General features: G+C 43.4%; 3 protein-coding genes across 3 annotated transcripts; all 3 read left to right on the plus strand.

Annotated features, from left to right (window-relative positions):
* The first annotated feature begins 3,276 nt into the window (after positions 1–3,276).
* LOC138200650 (fibronectin type III domain-containing protein 7-like) lies at positions 3,277–8,210 on the plus strand. Its single transcript, XM_069153530.1, has 7 exons — positions 3,277–3,532; positions 4,386–4,652; positions 5,071–5,334; positions 6,150–6,407; positions 6,529–6,792; positions 7,721–7,981; positions 8,203–8,210. The coding sequence occupies exons 1-7, from the start codon at positions 3,286–3,288 to the stop codon at positions 8,208–8,210; spliced, it is 1,569 nt and encodes a 522-aa protein (XP_069009631.1). The 5' UTR covers positions 3,277–3,285.
* A 1,778-nt stretch (positions 8,211–9,988) lies between these two features.
* Positions 9,989–15,659, plus strand: LOC138200651 (fibronectin type III domain-containing protein 7-like). Its single transcript, XM_069153531.1, has 7 exons — positions 9,989–10,292; positions 11,241–11,501; positions 11,807–12,067; positions 12,792–13,061; positions 13,741–14,004; positions 14,151–14,411; positions 15,310–15,659. The coding sequence occupies exons 1-7, from the start codon at positions 9,989–9,991 to the stop codon at positions 15,657–15,659; spliced, it is 1,971 nt and encodes a 656-aa protein (XP_069009632.1).
* A 1,388-nt stretch (positions 15,660–17,047) lies between these two features.
* Positions 17,048–22,389, plus strand: LOC138200652 (fibronectin type III domain-containing protein 7-like). Its single transcript, XM_069153533.1, has 12 exons — positions 17,048–17,189; positions 17,587–17,847; positions 18,193–18,453; positions 18,525–18,785; positions 19,055–19,312; positions 19,409–19,669; positions 20,058–20,107; positions 20,268–20,478; positions 20,974–21,234; positions 21,676–21,936; positions 22,020–22,280; positions 22,364–22,389. Exons 1-12 carry the CDS (start codon positions 17,048–17,050, stop codon positions 22,387–22,389), a joined length of 2,514 nt encoding a protein of 837 aa, XP_069009634.1.
* Positions 22,390–22,877: the final 488 nt, after the last annotated feature.

Here is a 22,877-nt window from a genome sequence, read left to right on the forward strand (position 1 = left end):
AGTACTGGAGGAAGTTTTCAGCTTTTTCTCTTCCTTTTCATCCTCATGTGCCTCTTTACCACTAACATCATTTCTTTTCTCTTTTTTTTGTAGTTCCTTGTGTTCCCATGAACATCCAAGGCGTTGTGGACTGTTCCACGAACACGCTGCAGGCATCCTGGGATGCAGCTGCTGGTGCGGCGTCCTACATCTCCACATTGAAGGGACCCGGAGGTTTCTCTGATTCCTGCACCGCAACGGGCCAACGCTGCCCATTCCCTGATCTGCTGTGTGCGCAGACGTACATGTTCAGTGTAGTGGCCGTCAACGACAGGTGTAACAGCTCAAAGAGCACCACGATCTCAGCGACAACCGGTAAATGTATATTTTGGTAACAGGTATTTCTGAACCTTTTATTTGGGGCAAATCTAAATGCAAATGTTAAAGGATAAAGCTGAGTTTTCTTGTTATGGATGAATCTAGACTAAGACTAAACTTAGAATTTAATAGATCTTATAAACAAGGATTTTCTGTGTTGCCGAAGCCTGATATCGCTTTTTTTTCTGATGTCAAAAAGTCTGTTGGAAACACATCACTAAGTCACAATGTTGCCCTGGTTGACACGTTCCTTCATTATAATCAACATGTTAGTTCATTTATTTAATTGTGCATCTTAGTGTACTGTTGAAAATAGTCTACAATTAATTCCCCATTTACTCTTGTTTAAGTAATGTTTGCTGAAAACGACAGCAACCATCTTTGTTTGTATTTAGCCTTTACCAGAAAAACAACAACAAAAACAGACCTAAATCTACATGTGACCTGTGAGAACTAACATTGTTTTTAGTTTTTTTTATGAGATTGTTTACAATACTCCAATTTTAGAATTTGATCTGATGTTTCTTTTTTGTATTACACCTCCTGTTGAGGATCAAAATTGGTTTTTATCGGCAAAACATTTTAAATATTTAATGTTTCATGTTGATAGCATTCAGCTCGAAGTGCAGAATTCCCTCAAGTAGAATATAATACTGTCCGACAAGTTATGCACGAATTAAAGTCATAATGCTGACTTTCTCTCCTTACCTCCAGCTCCCTGCGATCCTACAAATGTGACCGCTTCTCTGAACTGCTCCTCCGGTGTGGCGACGGTGACGTGGGGCGCCAGCGCCGGAGCAAATCTTTACACGGTTGTTGCCGAGGCCAGCGGACACGTTGACGTGTGTAAATCCACCGGTACTTCCTGTCAGCTGACCCAGCTGCAGTGTGGGGAGGACTACACTGTGACTGTGCTGGCCGGGGACGCCAAGTGCAACAGCTCCATCCTCGTCAAAACGAATGTAGTAACAGGTGAGGAGGAGGAGACGCCCTGCGTAAACTCCGTAAATCCTTCGTAAAGACCGAAGCTGTAAAATGAAATAAATGGTCTAGATAAGTCGAAGTAGTTTAGAGCCTGAGTTGAAAGAAAAGCAAAACTGCACCATCTAGTAAAGGAAAAACAAAACAAACAAAAAAAAGACCGTTTAACTCTCAGACATCATCTAAAATTGAGGTCTGAAGACTGCAGCGTGTTGATGACGAGTCGGGTTTTTTGTCCACAGTATCTCATCCGAAAGACTCCTCTAAAAGAGTTTTTTTTTTTTTTTAATGTGCGTCTTGTGTCCAGCCCCCTGCGCTCCGGTGATCCAGAACCACTCTCTCGACTGCGTCTCCAACAACGCCTCGATCACCTGGGTTGAGGATGAGAATGCGGAGAGCGTCACGGTCACTGCGACCTCCGCGCTGGGAGAAGTGCGATCCTGCAGCTCAGCCACCGGCAACAGCTGCGTCCTGGACCATCTGCGGTGCGGACGCACCTACACCGTCGTCGCCGTCGCGCAAGGAGTCCAGTGTTCGAGCAAAGCCAGCTCTGCTTTCCAGATCGTCACAGGTGAGTCGTGAGTCGGAGGATCTGGATTTTATCTGAACAATGTTGCTGGCAAAAAAAAAAAAAAAAAAAAAAAAAAAAAAAATGTTTTTCCAAAAAAGTTACAAATACAGATTTTGTTTTTTTCATTCTTATTGTTACCTCATTCGTTTTTTTTTATGTTGTGAGAGTTTTCTGTTTTATATGCTGAGGATATGGTATATGCAGTCTGATAAGTACTCGTGAAAAGACATACTCACAATACTTTCCCTATTTTGAGGCTCATACAGTAAAAAAAAAAAAAAATCTTGACTGATATCATTCATGTGTTGCTCTCGAATATCTCCTAAATAAAAAGTTCTGATCGTAGAAAGTGCAGTGGCTCAACTGGCGAACAAACTCCAACTTTAAAAGTTGTTTTAAAATTAGACTCCTTTAAAAGGACAGTTTCATTAAGGTGTCCAGGAACTGACTGAACTCCTCTCTCACGTCCAGCGCCCTGCACCCCTTTGAACGTGGAGCACCAGTACTCCTGTGAAACCAGCATTGCCTTCGTGAGCTGGGACGAGACTTTGGGCAGGAAGACTTTCTACGTCCTCGCCAGGTCCGGGAACGTCACGGCCGCCTGCAGCACCGGCCAGACTGACTGCTCCCTGCCGGCGCTGCTCTGCGGTCGCACCTACAGCGTAGAGGTGACAGCTGTGGCCGACCACTGCAACAGCAGCGTCCCTGGTTTAACGAAGATACTGACCGGTAAGAGGGAGAGGGTCTACGTTTTGTGTTTTGTTTTTTTTCCAACCACTTCAGGCTTCCTTTGATTTCCCTTCACTTACGTATAGTATAAATAGATGTTAATGCAGCTCAAACATAACCAAATTGTGTATCGAAAGTATGAAATTTTGTATTTCTTTTTGCCAATATTACAGTGGATTAGTTTGAGAGTGAGCAAATGTTAATAGTCTGCTTTCATTTTAATACTGAAATTAATGGAAGAAAATGGATGTCTATAATAAAATTGGGTTATGGGCTAAAACAACCAAAACCACTGTTTCGATCTTTTAAACTTTCAGCAACCTATATTCTACTACACTCGAGTAACATAGTATATATGACCTTTATTTAACCAGGTAAAATCAATTGAGAACCAATTCTCATTTACAATGATGACCTAGTGTATGTAATGCAGTCAAATTATGGATTTTTAAATATTTTTGTATATTTTCTTTGAAAAAAAAAAAGACAAGCTCAGATATATTAGCTGAAATCGGAACAACCAGAAGGCAAAACTTTCCCTAAAATGTCTTTTTTTTTTTTTTTATCAAAAAGGTGGTATTTGTTCCTTCCTGTAGAGACTCAATGATGTTCTTCCTCTTGTCTTCCCATCAGCCCCCTGCGAGCCCATGAATGTCAGTGCTTCCCTGCTGTGCGACAACAACACAGCGGTGGTGAGCTGGCAGCACAGTCCCAGCGCCATGTCCTACAACGTGATGGCGTCCGGCAGAGACGGCGACACCAAGCGGTGCACCACGAACACCACAAGTTGTCTGCTACCCAACATGCACTGCGCTCAAACTTACATCATCACCGTCACTCCGTTCTCTAAACGCTGCAAGGGCCGCGAGAGCCTCCCACGCACCTACCTTGCAGGTGAGAAGGAACTGGGAAAAATAGACTTTGATTTACTTCAATCCGGTATTTTAAGTCGCCAATATTATTTTGTATACGGTATATCATAATATTCCTACTGCCATTCTGTTAAGGTCAATGAAACAAATACTAATAATAGTTTAAGAGAGCCCTCGATCCCTGGTGTGCCACTTTTCTTGGGTCAATTACCCAGACTGAAAGTTGATGCAGTTCCTCCAACTACCACTAGATGCTGTAAGAAAAACTCTTCTGATTGCCGGATCTCTGTAATTTCATGATCTAATTTGTGTCTTTGACATTAAAAATGAAGTGAAGTCATGTCTCACACACACATTAACACCTTTCTGCAGCAGCTGTTTCCACCTCATTTTACAAACCTCTATTTCATGCTTAATAACGTCACCTGAAACATCACAGAACTGTGATTTATGGCTTAAACGTAAGAAAACAGTAGTGCTATTGTATGAGCATAAATTATTGCATTTATCTGCATTCAAATAGAAATGGTCTACTGAGAAAATGCTCAGGGAGTTTTTTTTTTTTTTTATTAATTTGAATGCATTTGTGGTACACTTTGAGCTAACAGAAATAAAAAGGGGGGTTGGATAAGCAACACGTGCAATCACCCTAAACTCGCATATTTATGCCTTATAAACTTCTAATAATTTTGAAAGCTGCATTTGTATGATACAGACCTTTGTTTTGGTCACTGAGCAGCTCGTGCCACATGAAAACAAACTGCAGACGCCGGTGTCCTCGCATCAGGTTCACTACGGAAACGGGCAAATATTTAGAACAGGATGTTGTCCACATGTTTATTTCTACTTCCTTGAACCGCACTCTTGTCTTGCAGGTCCCTGCCCTCCCACCAATGTCCAGGTGTCTCTGCAGTGTGTCGGTAACGTGGGCCACGTGTCCTGGACCGCCGCCCTGCAGGCAGACATGTATGTGGCCTCGACCGTGCCCACCAAGAAGGACAAACATTTCCACAACTGCTCCTCCGTCGAAACGAACTGCTCAATCACGGACCTCCACTGCAGCGAGACGCACGAAGTCATCGTGGTTACCATAGAGAGAGGCTGCACTAGTGAACCCAGCACGCCCGTCATTATCGAAACAGGTCAGAGAGCTGAACTACAGATATTAAAGGAATAGTTACACATTTTTCCTACTTCCCAATAGTTGGATGTGAATTGAGACTACTCTGAGGCAGGAGGCGGTGTGCCTCGCATTGTATAATGAATTTGTTATGGTGTATATACGTTGTTGTTTTTTTTTAAGGCAGTTCAAATAATTAAAAGGTCCCTCATAATGCTCTTTTAGGCTTTAGATATCATTTATGTGTCACCTTACATGTCCAGTCTTTGCAGTTTTCTCAAAAGCTTCAAAAAGTTACGGCAAAATTTGCAGAATCATCAAAACCAAAATGTATTACAATCATATGAACTATTATCATGTTAGTTTTAAATTGCAAGAATCTATATTCAATGAATCGAATCATTTTTAAAATTTTCCAAATGTCTCTGTTACGTTCTCAGTCATCTGCCCACCGGCCGGTTTGATGGGAGTGACGAGCTGCAGCAACAATGACATCACAGTGAGCTGGGACCCGAGTCCAGAGAGCGGGGTGGACTACTTCCTCTACAAACAGATCTACACGGGGGGCACTGCCGTCGACAACACAACTCAGACGTCTCAGTTGATCAGTCCGCTACCGTGCGGCGAGATATACACGTTCGCAGTCGCTGCGGCGGTGTCCGGCTGCACCAGCGTCTTTAGCCAGCAGATAGAAACGGAAACAGGTGAATGTCTGGTTATATCGCAGTCGTTAACCAACCAGCTGTCAACAGTGAAAGAAGCACAGGACCAAAGACCGTTGGTCGTTTCTCCAGTATGAAGACCAGAGAGTAGAAACAAACGATTATTTTAATTAGCGATTAGTCAATTATTATTTTCACAACTTGGTGATTATTTAGTATTCTTCTAAAAGACCAAACTACTCGTGAAAAGATTTCCAAGAGCTCACAATGTCTTTAAAAGTGCTCATCTTATAAAACCAACAGTTGAAAATCACCAAAATGTTTAATTTATAAGGAAATTAATGGAGCAAAGCAGCAAACTTTCAAATTTGAGAAGCTGTAAATGGTAAATATTTGGCATTTTTCACTTGAAAAATTACTCGATGAATTATTTATCTGCATGGTTGTATGCTATTTATATAAAATGACTAATTGATTAATGATACAATTTTCAGCTCTGGTTTTCTCCATGTAATATAATATATATGTAATATTTATCAGTCAAAATTAAAACCATATAAAAGCATATTAAATCTACTGATTTATAATTGTATAGGATATGTGCATGTGTTTGGCGTTTTTCATGTGATGTTTTCAAATTTCTAAATGTATTGTATTTATCAACAATGATGCGTTATAGAATATGTGGTAAATTATATTTAATTACATAATTTTTTTTTTTTTTTTTTTAAACACAGCTTATTAATAACGTTCCTTATTTGTTTCTGCATCTTAAAAACAGTCTTCGACTTCCTGCCGAGAATAGTTTTCGATCATTTTCGCACATAATGATCCGTTGTTCGTCTCTTCCCTTCCAGCTCCGTGCCCGCCGACCAACTTGACGGTCAAAACCGACTGCGGCACCAACACGGCGACGCTGTCGTGGTCGCGGAGCGCGTTCGCCACCTCCTACACGGCGACGGTGACCAGTGACGCCGGACGTGTGGTTTCCTGCTCCACCAACACAACATCCTGCTCTGTGACGGTGGATTGTGGAACCAACGACTCAGCGGTTGTGGTTGCTTCCAGTGCGACGTGCGACAGCGGAGCATCGGCCCCTTTAACTTTTACATCAGGTAGTAAAGGACACCTGGTATCGATGTTTCCACTTGTTTTGATCCTCAAAACCGATAAATGAATGATTCGATCAACGGGTCATCTTCTCCTCTTTACCTCCCCCCCCCCCCCTCCCGACAGCTCCCTGCCTGCCCGACAAAGTGCAAGCGGAGCTGGATTGCAATCTGAACACCTTTGCGGTGCGGTGGCAGGGGGGCACCGGATACGTCAGCGTTTACACCGCGATCGCCATCGGCAGCGACGGCACACGTCAAACCTGCAACTCCACAGAGACCCAGTGCTCCATCCAGAGCCTGACATGTGGCCTCCTCTACAGCATCGTCATCACGACCTCGTCTATCGACTGCGGAACCATCGAGGCCTCCAACTATAAGCTGCATTCGGGTAACAAAAAGTTCAAGGGGGCGGTTTTTAAATCCCAGCACACTTAAACGAGCTACGATCGTCGGCATGAAGTTAAATGCATCCGGTGGAAATCGTAATGAGAAACCGAAATACAAACATTTCACCCTGTTTTACTACAAATGAAGCGGTGTGATTTTTCTTGCAGCAAAATGCAACACGTTGTCTGTCCTTTGAAGATTCAATTCTGAAAGATGAATTGCTTTAAAAGGGATAATAATTAATTTCTAGACTCATGCTAATTTGCTTTCTTTTTAAAAGTCATTTTTTTGGGGCATTTTGATGATAGTAAACCGTGTAGAGATGGACAGGAAACATAAGGAGAGAGAGTATTGTGTGCAGTACACATCCATCAAAGGTTCACGCTATGTGCCGTCCCCTTCGGCCACGAGGGCACCGCATCTTTTTTGCTTTCTTGCTGCAGGATTATTTCAAAGTAAAAGAAAAATATGGAGGTGTACAAAGTTTATGTAACACAATCACTGAAAACAGGCAGAAACAAATAGCGTGGCTGAAGTAATAAACTCCACCAACCATCACTTCTCAAGTTCAATGTTAAACATTTTGTATTTGATTTGTTTAATGCCTACAAAAGCATTTTGGTTTCGCATTGCTTCAGCTGTTCTTTGAAAAAGATTTAAATTAGAAACAACTTGAAATGTTTTTCCTGTATCAGTAGATTTTTATTATTTATTAATTAATACATTTTTAAAGTTAGGGTTTCTGTGACTTAATAATGTCCACAAATTAGTTAGTAGTCCACTAATGGTCAAATATACACGAGCACGGTCAAATGTTCTACATTTTGTTTTTGAAAGACCCCGAAAGCAGAATTGTTTCATTGTGACTTGACTAAATGAAAATAAGTCTGACCTCCACTTCTCTTATCCATCTTCCTCTTCCTCCCCAGCTCCGTGTACCCCAGACAGCGTGTTGGTGGATTTGCAGTGCAGCACAAACGTGGCGTCGGTCACCTGGGGGAACTCAGGCCCGGACCAGAGTCAGGTGGTGACGGCGGTGGACAGCAGAGGAATGACGACCACCCGCAACACCAACAGCTCCAACTACACCTTCGACCAGCTGACCTGTGGAAATAAATACTCCATCAGTGTGGTCGGCCGCACAGACACATGCAGCAGCAAAGCAGCTGTGGCCGAACAGCTCAACACAGGTACTTGGTTTAGCAGAGGGTCAAAAAAAAAAAAAAGGTCAGAGGGCAAAGGTCGGTGAACAGTCCATCACAGGGCCAACACAAAAGGATAGAAACACACCACCTACGACCAATCAAAACCCAATAATCTCTTTGTTGATATAGACTTTGGCAAAAACAGTGTCATTGAAAAGGTCAAGGTTGTCCAGCTTTGCACAGCAAAACGATCTTGGCTCCCACAGGAACATGAGTTTGCATTGCTGACTATAATGCAGCAGGTTTTCTGGTTATTTATTGGTTATTTGAATAATATGGTTGTTTGGAATATAATAAACATATCTAAAATAAATGTAAAAAATGAACACCTTTAAGACACTTGACAGTACCAGAATAATTATCCAGGGTTAAAAAAAAACAAAAAACAGACTATAGGTGCAGTAATCAAACATTCAGGGTTATTTTATATAATTTGATGAGTTTTAATGATGCATTAGAGATTGAGTAGCATGTTTGAGTGTTTTATCATCTACTTCTGGAAGTCAGCAAAGTTGTAAAAAGTAAAACGGTGTCAGGAACCACACGCTGACCTCCACCTCTCCACCACCAGCTCCGTGCGTTCCCACCCACGTCACGGCACAAGTGGACTGTCAGGCCGGGATCACCGGGGTCACGTGGGACGCGGCACTCGGCGCCGCGTCTTACACCGTCTACGCTCGGGGCAGCCTCGGCCACAACGCTGAATGCAACAACACCGACACCAACTGCAACTTCCCCAACCTGGCGTGTGGGCAGGACTACAACATCACGGTGGTAGCCCGCCATGACACCTGTGTCAGTTTGGTGAGCGAGTCCACCATCGCTACCACAGGTAATGACGTACATCGGATATACTGTTTTAACAGATTGAGCAAAATCAGGCGCTGAATATGATATACAAGTAAATAATAAACTTTAGAAGAAAAAAAAAAGGTCCTTTTCTGAATTTTTATGAAGACATGTGTATGACAGGTACACACAATACACCCCTCTATTTTTAGGCTACTTGGTTCTTGGTATAAAGAGTCAAGAAGTAAATTGTGTAAGAAAATAGTTTTACATATTGTGTAAATATGTAAATATTTGAAAATAGTCTCTACATATTGAGAATGTAATCTTTCTTACGTTACATTATCAATAGTGTTTGCAGCGACTCGCTAACCTGTTGTTATCTCGGTCAATGTCGCTATTAAATGCAAAGTGAACAGTAAACAATTAAAGTGTTAATTATATATATATATATATATATATATACAGGACGTTTTAGGCTTACATTAACAGTCTAAAGAGGAAGGACGTGCAGGAAGACAGACTTGTTTATTTGTAGTTTCTGTGACAGCCACTAGGTGGTGCTAAAGACACATTTTTTACTGGTAACACTACAGTATTATGGTCTGCCTTAAAAATGATCATAAATGTTCAAATAGAAATCAGAAACAATTCTCTCCACATCCCTCTCCGTCTAGGCCCTTGCCCCCACGGCGGTCTGAAGACGACAGTGGACTGCGACAGCAACACGGCCGTGGTGTCTTGGACTCCAGGCAGAGGCATCCTTTACTACAACGCCTCGGCCGATGCCTTTAAAGTCGTGCACAAGCAGACCTGCTCCACCCACAGCTCCTCCTGTAATATCACCTCTCTGCCTTGCGGGGAAAGCTACAAAATTAACGTCAACGGGCAGGGACAGAAATGTCCTAGTCCTGCCCAGGACTGGCAAAAAGTCAACACAGGTAGATTCACTTAAATTATAATATAAAGAGTTTTGGCTGATGTGTGAAAATAACTGAACTGGAGGATAATGGGTGCTGAAAAAGAAACCCTGATCAATGCGACCTGTCATGTTTCCATGTTTTTATTTCATAGATTTTTAAAGTGGTTGTGAAGTCACGCTTTCAATTTCAATATGTTTTTCACTGAATTGTCAGTCACCTCTTGTAAAAAAAAAAAAAAGATTAAAATTTTTTTGGGAATGGCGGGAAAAAGCTTTCGGAAATGATGCTTGTAAATGATCCGACTTCTTCGTTCGCCTTTCCAGCTCCCTGCGCTCCCACCCGCCTGAGGGTAAACTCTTCGTGCGAGTCAAACGACATCGTGGTGTCATGGCAGGCCTCGCGGGGCTCCGACTCCTACATAGCCGTGGCCGAGAATACACAAGGCCGCCGGTGGTCGTGTAACAGCAGCAGCACCAGCTGCCAGATATCCGGTCTGCTCTGTGGACAGAAGTACAAAGTCTACGTCGTTGGCGTTGATGATAATTGCATCGGAGCCAAGAGTGAAGAGAAAATGATACGCACTGGTAGGTATCTTATCTGGTCTTAATGTGGTCCCTTGAAACTGAATATTTACCGTGAAAAACAACAAGGATGTCGTGTGAATAGGGACAGATTGGACAATTTTAATACATTTGATTTCACTAATTGTGAAGAACTTGATGATATTGTTTTCCTTATCCGGTTGCCCTCTTCATGTTTTAGAGATCTCGCTCACTTCCTCATTAAAACCATTATAAAGTATGTCGGGTTTGAAAACAGCCTTCGTCATCACCTGCTCAGTAGTGTCAAAAACAAACCACGGCACACAGCCGTGCGTGCTGATCCTCACTTCAGCTTCCTCCATTTATGATGTCAGAATAATTTGGTATATTATAATAATATAAAAATTTACCTCAAGACTCCACTATTGATACACATTTACATGTACAAAGGCCAGATGAAGCAATTCAAAATAATCAAAGTTAGCCTCAAGATGTAACAAGGCATAAATAAACAAACAAAACTTAAATAGGAACCTTACTAAAGTGGTATTTATTAGGGGGACTAATGAATTTCATTATCTCCGGTTGTCTCTATCAGTGTATGACACTAAGGCAATATTCACTGGAGCAACTTTAAGTAAAGAAAGAAACATTTTCAATTCAGTTAACAATAATGTAGTCTATTTAATGTGTTAAAACTAAAACCAGAACCTGTTTTTTTCCACTGTTTTATTGGGTATTTCTGTGCTGATTGTTCATAATTGTTATATTCCTATTGGGTGATTGTTCTTTTTCTTTCTTTTTTTTTTATTCCTGTTGCTATCATATAATTTAACCTCAAGACTTATTAAATTTTTTTTTTTTTTTTTTTTTTTTTCAAGCAGCTAACAACCAGCAGCTCAGTATCTCCCTCAGTGACCACACAGTGACTGGAGTTTTTTTTTTTTTAATTTTTATTTCTAACCTCTCTTCTACTTGCTCTCTCCGCAGCGCCGTGTGTGCCGCAGAGCGTCCAGAACGACCTCGACTGTCTCTCCGGTGTCCTCAACGTTACCTGGCGGTCGACGGGTTACTTGGTGGACTTCCGCGCCTCCGTGGTGAGCAGCGAAGGTCACGTCAGCGTCTGCACGACGAAGAAGCATCACTGCGTGGTGCGCAACATGAAGTGCGGGCTGACCTACGACGTCACCGTGGTGGCCCGGGACGAGGCCTGCAACAGCTCCCGCAGCCCCGTAGAGCAGCTCTCCACGGGTAGGTCGTTTGTTTTTGTCCTGTTCGAATGTTAGTGCAGCGTGAAAACTTCAACCAATCGCATCTGAAGTTTGCGCACAAGAGTTTGACATGGCGAAGAAATGACAGAAGAAACAATCATATTTTAGTTTTCTTTTAAAAAGTGGTCTGTGTTTACTTTTTTTCTTGTTTGTCAATAAAATGTTATGTCATTTTTTTGTATTACAGAGGCTTTTATGCAGTAAGAAATAAGGCTTTCTTTCACCTCTTGTTCTTCTTCTTCTTCTTCTTCTTCTTCTTCTTCTTCTTCTTCCTCTTCCTCTCAGCTCCGTGCCCTCCCCCGTCCTTCCTGCCTGCTTTGGACTGTGGCACGGGAGTTGTTTCTGTCACCTGGAACCACAGCGTGGAGGCGGTCGTGTACACGGTGTCTGCCGTGGACGCCTTCGGTCGCAGATATGACTGCAACGGCACGTACAGCAGCTGTTCTTTTAGCACACTGGAGTGCGGGACGGAGTACAACGTCACCATCACGCCGTCCAGGAACGGATGTGTGGGCAGAAACAGCCCCACAAAGATGATCATGACGGGTAAGCATCAACAATATTTATATTTTATGTAAATGAAGAGGAAGATGAAATGTTCCTTTAGTCTCCTGTTTTTTCAATTCGATTTATTTATTCAATCTTCCTTTATTTTACTGTTTAAACTCTATTTACATGTCATTTTAAATACCTTGTGGATATTTTTTTAGTTTTATTATAGAGGCTGGCTTTCACTTTCTGATCATTTAATGAATATTTTTAGAATAAAACCTGGCATGATTGCACTGTATGATCCTTATTCATAAATAATGGCAGTGACAGTTTTCTCGAAGTAACTCTTCATACAACCCACGTTCTTATTAGGCAGCAATTTAAATGTACGGTAATTATTTTGACATTCATCACGTCACTGAAACACAAAGATGCAAAATCTTTTCTTGGAGCTCCAATAGCTAAAAAAAAAAAGAAACTTAACAAAGAATTTCTGGAGCAGTAATTTACTCGTACGTTCTTGAGGACATTCAAGTGAATAAATGAAGCAAAGTTTAACGAATTGAAAAACTACAAACTTATACCTGTAACGTCACATTTATGTTTTTCTCCATCTACAGTTCCTACAGCTCTTACTCTTGGTATCATCTGCACAATATAATTGAGATTGCATCATCAATTCAGTAGTTTGTAATTAAAACCTTTTTCAAATGACAAAAACACTTTTAGCCCCGTATTACTCCTCACTAAAATCTGATGTGTCCCTGGTTACCCGCAGTTCCCTGCGTACCTCACCTGTCGGAGGTGGAGGTGGACTGCTTGACCAACTCGGCCTGGGTGATGTACAACCAGTCCGCCGGGGCCGAGGACTACGTCGTCATGGCAACAGACAGCCAGGGTAACGTCCGGACGTTCGAGTGCAACTCCACGTCAGATGGGACGTGCGCTCTGCCGCCGCTGACGTGCAGCCAGAATCTCACCTTCACCCTGAAGGCCCAGGACGAGCAGTGCACCAGCGCAGCCAGCAACGGCATCACAGCCGAGACGGGTAAATGAAAAATGAAATGAACTGTGAATGTACATACAGATATTCTAAACAGGAAACAGGAAGTCACTTTAAACAGTTATTGTGAGGCAGAGACGTATTTTCTTGGAGGCTTCGATTATGTCAACGTACGACGACATCGTGGATGTAAAGTGACTTGAATTTATATCAACACTTTCCTCCAAGCATTACGAATGGCTTTTGATTCGTTGAAGTTATATCAGTAAAAGATTCAAAAGCTGTTCCTGAATAGCAGAAGACAGGATGCTGACGGCAAAAGCTGATCATCAGGAGGAAAACTGGAGAAACACAATCTGATCCGTATTACATTCTCGGTTTGATTTATTTATTCACTAAATCATGATGTTTACAATTTGTTTTGAATGCCATATTGTGATTAATGCAAAATGTCATGTTTTAATGATTAAATAGAGGAAAGAACAGTTTTGTGGCTCCTTTTTAACTTCTCAAACATTTTGGTTTGGAAGTCAAGTAAAAATTAGTTTTCTTGGTCATGTTGCTGGCAAAAAGGTTTTCATGTGAAAATGTTTCTTATTGAAGCTTCCTTTGTCATCCGCGTGCCTCTTTCTTACTCATGCACCTTTGCTGTATTAAGTTTTTACTTGTCGCTGAAAAAGCTCAGGATAAGTGAGATCACCTCGAAGCGTGTCTCCCTCCACAGCTCCCTGTCCTCCGGAGAACGTAATGGAATCGGTGGACTGCGACAGCGGCACGATCACCGTCACCTGGTCAGCTGTTGCCGGTGCGGTGTCGTACACGGCCACGCTGGACGAGATATCCGGAGGCGCCACCGCCTGCTGCACCACGTCAGACACTAGCTGCGATGTCGCAGATCTGCCATGTGGCGAAATGTACGTCCTGTACGTCACGGCCCAGGGACGAACCTGCAACAGCTCGGAGAGCCAAGAGCAGCTCACCAGGACAGGTGCGCCGCATCCTGTACATGACACGTGTCCATACACTCATAAACAGAGAATACATTATAGATACAGCGCCCTGAATTTTAGAGCTAAATGTAATTGAAATGAAAAAATAAAAGCTGAAATGAGCGTCCCTCCCGCCCCCCGTCAGTGCCGTGCGTTCCTGAGAACCTGGACGCCGGTTTGAGCTGCAGGACCAACGTGGCCTCCATGACGTGGAACTACAGCAAGGGAGGCCAGTTTTACAAGGTCAAGGCAGTGAGTACCGACGGCCACGAAGACGGGTGCAGCTCGCCCAACAACCGGTGTGACCTCACAAGTCTCCGCTGTGGACAGTACTACACAGCCACCGTGACCGCAGAGGACGTAGTTTGCAGGAGCGAACCGGGCGACAGCGTGACGATCAAGACAGGTGAGGAGTTTTGACCGCTGGACTACACGCATGCTCAAGAAATCTGAAATACGGTCATTTACAAGTTTAGATTTATATATATATTTATATATACATTTATACGTTTTCACAAGGAAAAAGCTTTTAAGTTCTGCGGCGCTGCATAACCCAAATGATTCCCTAACGTCTATGTAAAAGGTCCCATAGATCAAAAACTCCAGATTTATACTTCTACATTTATTTAAAGTAGCGGTTAAAATCCATGCAGATTTTTTCAAGAAAGAAATGACTTGATGTGTTTGAAACAGCAAATATAAAGTAAAAGTTTTCACAAATATTTGTTTTTTTGTCTTAAAAGTACTGGTCTGACATTTGGCAAACAAACAAAAATTTGTCGCTAAAAGTTGGACGAGATGAGAAGATGGCTTTCACTCTCACGTGTTTATCGTCCATATAAAGCTGTTGCATGGCTTCTTAAATCTGTTCTAAAACTACGTTGCAAAAACAACAAATTGCAGGAAGTAATCAAAAATCAAAGACTCCAGAAAATCTAAAGCTGAGTCGGATTTAAAATCCTGGTAAAACCAAATACTCGTAGTTTTTATACTAAAGTGTTTGATGGTGAGATTTTGGTGGCCGAGTCAGGTTAGCTGCCGCCGTGCTGTATGTCTCTATGTTTACAGTGTTTATGGTTTTTTTTTGTACACAAATATGTATATTTTATTATATTCATATATTTGATCTATCGTTATTCTCTTTTTATTTCATGTGCTACGAATTGTCCCAACAAATATAATCTCCAAAGTAGAGTTTCAGTTTCAGAATATTTTTTTTTTATACTCGATAAATATAAACTCTTTCATGTGAGAAAAAGACTCTCGGCCCGACGCTGAACCTTCGCACCATCTCTTCTCAACAGTGCCGTGCACGCCGGAAAATGTCTCGTCCGTGATGGCCTGCGACGCCAACGCTCTGGTCGTTTCCTGGTCCGAGAGCTCGGGAGCAGATTCCTACATCGCCACGATGCAAGACAGCGACGGTCAGAGAACGAGTTGTCAGGCCATGACGGAGGGCTCCTGCAACATGACGGGACTCGGCTGCGGGCAGATCCTCCACGTCGCCGTGGTTTCCTCTGATGGGTTCTGCGACAGCCCGCCTTCGCCTTCGGTGGACACGCCTTCAGGTAGGACGGAGAGGGAAGTCACCGACGGGTGTTTGAAGGAGCGACAAACAGAAATGCAACTCGAACTGGGCAAAACTGAACGTTAAAGTATAGTATTCATATTAGTATTCATATTTTTTTATTAGCAAAATTATAGAGTTTCATTTTTTTTCTCCTGGAGTTGATAAGCGTTGTGAAATCTTTTCAAAATATCAGCAGATTATTATGTTAAAGTGCATTTTTTACTTTCTGAAAAATAAGATTTCTTGCTAAAAAACAAATTTTATGAATGAAAACTGGTAAAAAAAAAGAGAAGAAAAATGGTAAATATTGTGGTTAATGATGCTATATTTTAGTAAAATGCGCTGCATCTATCTGTCTCTATGTCTCTCTCTCTCTCTCTCTCACTTGTGCTGGTTTCCCTAAATCTAACCATCTTACCTGTCCCTCCCTCAGTCCCCTGCAAGCCGAGAAATATCAAGGCAGTGATGGACTGCTACACGAAGACGGCGGTGGTGTCGTGGTACCCGAGCGACGGAGCTGAGCGGTACGTTGTTTGGGCCTCGGCGGCGTCAATCCCCAACGTCACCTGTGAGACCAAGATGGCGCACTGCGAGCTGAAGGGGATAATGTGCGGGCAGAGCTACGCCGTGTCCGTCAAAGCTGTGGGAGAGACGTGCTGCAGCATCGGTCACACGACAGAACCGCTGGTCACTGGTGAGCAGCGCAGTACGAGCATAACAAAGCCGCACGTGTAATACTGTGTGACGTCCTGTTTTGCAAAGTCATTTAAAAATTCAATTCCAATTGAAAAAAAGATTATTGAATTATTTTCACAACTCTTGCAGCTGAAAACAAACTTTTTGAAAGAATTTTCTCAAAATAAATGTCAATATTTTATAGTATTTGACACCGCTCCAACAGAATCAAGAAACATTACATTTAATTTGATAAAATTCTTGACTTGAAATAGTTTTTGTTGGAAATAAAAAAAAAAAAAAATTACACTTTTTGTGTACACAAAAATATATGCATCATAAGAATGTTTTTAATCAGCTTTTATCATGAATATTTGTAAAAATGACCAGGTAATTGGCATTACTTTACTTTCATCATCAACACACAAGTACAGGACAGTTTTTATTAATCGTATTATTAATATTTGTCCACCCTCTCCTTCTAGTAAGTCGATAAAAAAAACCCAAAAACTGATTTTTCTGACTTGTGTCACATCCTCACTGACTTTAAAATGTTTGAAGTAGTCATCAAAAGGAAATTTCATTATTTGACGATGAATTGAATTTCCCTTTTACTTGTTTTTGATCTACATCTTCAAAAATACACCTCATTTCCATTTTTCCTCCACCCTCTCTCAGCGCCGTGCTTCCCTGAACAAATCACCACTGAGTACAGCGTGACGATCGGACAGGTGCAGTGGGACAAGACCGCCGGCGCCGATTACTACACAGTCACCGGGGAAACAGATCAGGGCCTCATGACCTCCTGTAAAACCATCGACACCTACTGTCCTCTGTATAACATGAACTGTGGCAAGATATACGGCATCAAGGTCACAGCAAACAACCACGTGTGCAAAGACGTGTCCATCTCGACCAAAAACATCACGATTATGACCGGTGAGACACTGAGGACCTTTTTTTTTTTTTGTTACGCTTGTTTTACAGTGTTCACAGGTTGAAAACTGGAAAATTGATTAATTGATCAGTTGGTCAACAGAATCTAAAAATGTTGATTATCGTGTGCTGCTTTCCTTTTGTCCTTCATGAGAGGAAACTACATATCTTTAAGTTTTGGGGGTGTCCTAACAAGCCATGCGAGAGCGTCACTCTCTGATTAAGAAATATGTAAGAAGCATTTTTATAGCTAAAATGACCTTTGAACCCTAGAATATGTCAATTCACAGATAACATTGCGTATTTGTGTTTTTATCATGCATCGTACTCGTACATGAAACATAATGCCGGCATCGGCTGCGTATTATTTAACCCGTCGGGTCTCTTTCTCTGCACTCAGAGCCGTGTCCGCCCAACAACGTGCAGGCCAATGTGAACTGCCAGGACAACCGGGGAACCGTGTCGTGGGAGATCAGCGTGGGCGCGGTGAGCTACGTGGCTCATCTCGCCGGGCGCGACGGCCACTCGCTGTCCTGCTCCACCAGCGACACTTTCTGTAACGTGACAGGCCTCCACTGCGGAGTCACCTACCACACCAACGTCATTGCTGTCGGGGAGACGCTGAACAGCAGCAGCTCCACCAGCGTCCTGCTGATTTCAGGTACTTTGCACTCACACACAGGGTAGATAAAACATCCTGAGGCTTCACAGAGCAAAAGAGAAACTGGAAAATACAATAAAAACAATCAAGAAAATACAATGCAATATTAAAACAAAGATTACAAAAAGTCACCTGAATTAAAGCCAAGCTAAAAAAAAAAGATATGTCTTAAGGTTTCCCCACACTGGCTAAAAAATGCGAGGCACATATCTTAAAAGCAAGTCTGTAGTATAACTTCTCCTGAAGCCTAAACTTGAACAGGAACTATGATTTTGAGCCACGTACGTGTGAAGGTCAGTGTTGATTGTGTGTGTTTAATAAAAGCGCGCCCCTTTTTGTCTGCAGCTCCCTGCACAGCCAAGGACGTGGCGGCTCACCTGGACTGCTACAACAACACGGCGGAGGTCTCCTGGAGCCCGGCGAACGGAGCCAACTTCTACAAGGTGACCGCCGTGTCACGAAACGCCTACCTGGCCTTCTGCCAGACCGACGGGCACCAGTGCAATCTGACCGAGCTGGAGTGCGGTCAGGTGTACAACGTCACCGTCGAGTCCGTCAGCGACCGGTGCCAGACCGAGACGCACGCCGTCGTCACCTTCAGCACGCGTGAGTCGAGCAGCGCCGAGTCTCAGAATATGTCTCCGTTGTCTCTGTACTAATCTGAACACGTCGTCCAGGCCCCTGCAAGCCCGAGCGTGTTGAGGTGGACCGGCAGTGCGGGACGAGCACGGCCGTCATGTACTGGGAGGAAAGGGATGAAGTGGAGCTGTACGTGGCTACCGCCACCTTCGGCACGGGAACGACACTGCGCTGCAACTCCACCAACTCCACCTGCCAGTTCTCCAACTTGTACTGCGGGATGAGCGTTGAATTCTCTGTCACCGCGTACACGAACACGTGCTGCAGTGAAACCAGCAGCACTGTGGTGGTCCAGACAGGTAGGGAACGTTATCATTGACATTATGAATGACGGGCCTCCTTTCTTAGCGTTATCAATTGGCCCGTTCGTTAGTTACCCGGCACACGAAGACAAAGGTGAAATTGTCAATGTTAGTGTCGAGATTTGCTTCATTCGTTTTTATTCATTTAAAATGAAACTCTAGGAATTTTATGTAAAAAAAACATTCATCATTTTAGATTTGGTATTGTGACATGTTTTCTGAGGATTTGAATGTGACGTTTGTGTCTGTAACTCTTCCTTCACCAGAACCCTGCCAGCCGACTGACCTGGTGGCCTTCGGGTTATGCGACAACGAGACAGTGACGATGGTCTGGTCTGAGGCTCGAGGGGCTCTGTTCTACGAGGCGACGGCCACCGGAGACCTGGGATACGTTGAATCTTTTCGAAGCAATACGACGTGGTCAGAAGTTGATCTGCCGTGCGGACAGCTGTTCACGTTCACCGTGACGGCATACGACGAGCGATGCCACAGCGCCGCCAGCCTGCCTGCACAACACAAGACAGGTTGGTGTCTCGTTTGTGATTTTTTTTTTTGTGTGTGATTCGCACGTCTTGCGGTGTGTAGTGGACGCCGACTCAGACGGGTCACCTTCTCCTCAGGCGTCTGCGTCCCTCAGCACATGCAGAGCTACACCCGATGCGAGGACAGTCTGGGCGCGGTCAGCTGGGCGGCGAGCGACGGCTCCGAGTCGTACTTGGCCGTCGCGACGGGACAGGACGGCCACAATCACACGTGTCCCACGACCACCACCGGCTGCACCTGGGACGACCTGCACTGCGGCGAAGAGTACACCGTTTACGTCATCGCCATGGACAACTTGTGCACCAGCACGCCGAGCAACACCACCTCGATACGGATGGGTAAGTCAGCTTTTTAACTGCGCGCCTGGAGAAATCCAACGACCGTCGCGCTTTCCTTGAAAACCTGGAAGGCCACATGTGAAAATGAATAAATCCACCGCCGTAGGACATTTTCCACGATCATAGAAAGTTACAAGGTCAGAAAGAGGCCGATTTAAGAATTGAACAAATACATCAAACTTGGTTAAAGCTGTGACTGTTAAACAAGCAGTCAATCGTCAGTCCGACATCTCCAAAGTACCGATGTGCTGTTGTTCTTTTTTATATGATTGTAAAATGATCTGTTGGTTTTAAATTGTTGACATTTTATATTATTTTCCATCTTATTTAAATTGTTTAGGCCAAAAGAATAAAAAATGTGATCTAAACTTTGGTCTTCTCTTTTTAGCACCGTGCATACCGCAGAACTTGGTATCATCTCTTAACTGCACTACAAAGGTAAATATTTTGCATTTGATTGTTTCTCAAAAGGTTCCTACTCAGTAAATATTAAAAGATGTAATCACTTATAATTTGTGCTCTGTGAAATTCTTAGTAAATTTGAAAAGGGCTTCACAAAATAAGCAACAGAGTTACTGTACATCGTCTTTTTTCTAAGGTGGCTTCGCTGTCCTGGAACGCCAGTGAAACCGCAGAGTTTTACATCGTGACCGCGGAGAACAACGGTGGCCACGAAGTGCATCTCAGCACCAACGACACCTGGACTTTTATTTCTGAGTTGAAGTGCGGCGAGGAGTACTTCCTCTCCGTCCAGGCGGCAGACTCTGAGTGCACGAGTCGCCCCAGTCCGCCTTCAAAGCTCTTGTCAGGTAGATTCCTATTTCATACCGCTAAACACTGATTTTCAACCTATTTGTCTCTAAAACTCTCATATTTCTGTGCTCAGATGCGGCATCAGTGTCAAAAATGGGAGCATCCTACACTTTTTTTAAAGTTTGTCAAATAAAATATTGACAATTTGAATGCAATTGTCTATTTTAATTATTCATTGTTTTCTGAGAAACAATAGTAGACAGCACTTAGGTTTTTTTTTTTTTTGTTTTTTTTTTACTGGGGATCAATTTAACACCATTAAATACTCATAATCAAATCAGAAGGATTTAAAGTCTGTACAACCTACAACCTCTCTATCTTAGAGAAAACAACGCAGCAGCAGTCCTGAACTGACGGACGCACGTCCACAAAGTGCTGCATCGTGCTTATTTTTCTTTTTCTTATTCCAGAGTCGTCCTTTTTCAAACAGGTCACATGCTCCTTGTGATGCCCTCCTCATCCATTCAGCCTCTTCTCTTTGCGTCCCTCAGAGCCCTGTCCTCCCACCGGCATCTCCAGCTCCATGAACTGCGTTTCCAACATCGCCGTGGTGACGTGGACGGGCTCGGCCGGGACGGTGTTCTACACCGCCACGCTAATGCCGGAGGACGGCCAATCGAAAAGCTGCTGGTCCGACAACGAGCACTGTGGCATGCCCAACGTCCCCTGTGGACAGAACTACTCAGTGACTGTCGTAGCCTCGAACAGCAAGTGCGACTCCGACCCCAGTGAGGCCGACACGCTGCAGTCAGGTGAGAGTTTGTTATTGTTTTTGTCTTATTTATTTTTATTCTCTAAACAAAAGGTGGGTCGATGATTTATAGGTAAGCACTTCTCGGGTTGACTTTTCTCCTCCTGCACACCATCATCCACTCGTATGTTACACCTTATATTTGTGTGTTGTTGTTTTTCATTTTTAAAAACATGAATAAAACATCTCATTTCTCCATTTCCAATCTGGTTATTTAACGGTGACACACGATGGTGTTTTATTTTACGCAGAAATCGATAGGAAGGAATTCATGTGAAATGAGTTATTTACGCTTACAGAATATGATTTTTTTTTTTTTTTATTGTTACCTTAACTTTGATTCATGTGTCCACTAGATAGATTGACACAAATAAAATCGAGGTTTGAGGCTTGTTGTCACTACGTACTCGGATCATTTGGACTCCCCCTTTCTTTAATCCAGTGCCTTGCGTTCCTGCTGACGTGCACGTGGAGGTTGACTGCTCCACGAATGAGGCCGTCGTGTCCTGGAGCGCGAGCGACGGCGCTCTGTTGTACAAAGTGGCGGCTCGGGGCACGCAGGGAGCCGCGTCCTCCTGCGAGACCAGAGACCTCGCGTGCACTCTGACCAACCTGACCTGCGGACAACGTTACGCCGTCCAGGTGGTGGCCGTGGACGACATCTGCTCCAGCCTGCCCAGCCCAGCCGTGGAGCTTAGATCAGGTAGAACAGCTGGATTTAGAGGTTGAATGTTCACGACATGTCCGAGTGTTTCTACAGTCCTCCTCCTTGCCTCCTTCTCTCAGTTCCCTGCACGCCCAACATTGGCTCGGTGGTGTTGGACTGCGTCACCAACTCGGCCCTCTTGGACTGGACCTACGCTGAGGGCGCGTTGTACTACATCGCTACAGCCCGGTCCTCCAGCGGCAACGTTTCCACCTGCAACTCCAACTTCACCAACTGTGAGCTGTCGGACCTGCAGTGTGGCCAGACCTACGACGTGGTCACCATGGCCTCAAACGATCAGTGCAGCAGCCCCCCCAGCAGCAGCTTGCAGGTGGAATCAGGTAAAAACCAAAACGCAACCTTAAGCAAAAAAGAAAGTGATTTATCACCACCTTTAGTGTGTGATGTTTTCATCTCGCTGCAGGATGTGTAGTTAAAGCGTTTAAGTGAGGTATCACTGTTAAGGGGCCAGTATACTTTCCCACACTGGATTTAGGGGTCTGTTTTCGAACATTTATGACTTTCTAAAACCGACGATTCACAGTTCACAACACCGTCAGCTGTGCGGAGGTGAGAAGGGAACCAGCGATTAAAGTTCTCTCTCTCTCCTTCTTTTTTCATTTTTACGCAGTGATTTCTGTCACTTTTCAATTAAACAGCCAACAACATGACTGGAGAGACTGTTTGAAAATGTGGCCCTAATCCCCTTACTTAAACAATATGGCATCTCATTGTCCCTCTCCATTTTCAGTGTTGAGATCAGAAACACTTCTGGTCAGACAGCATGTTTAATTTTCAGTGCAAACTATCAGTTCAGAAACTGTGACACAGTTCATGTCCTTTACCCGAAGTTGGTGGAGGACTTTTCTGAAATTATGTTATTTACTATAACTGTATATCTGTAATCTGTGTCTTTTTGTCATACAAAACAAACCGGT

Source organism: Embiotoca jacksoni, unplaced genomic scaffold (assembly GCF_022577435.1).
Source record: "Embiotoca jacksoni isolate LCO1_2020_lvr unplaced genomic scaffold, fEmbJac1.0.p SCAF_19, whole genome shotgun sequence".
Lineage (NCBI taxonomy): Eukaryota > Metazoa > Chordata > Actinopteri > Embiotocidae > Embiotoca > Embiotoca jacksoni.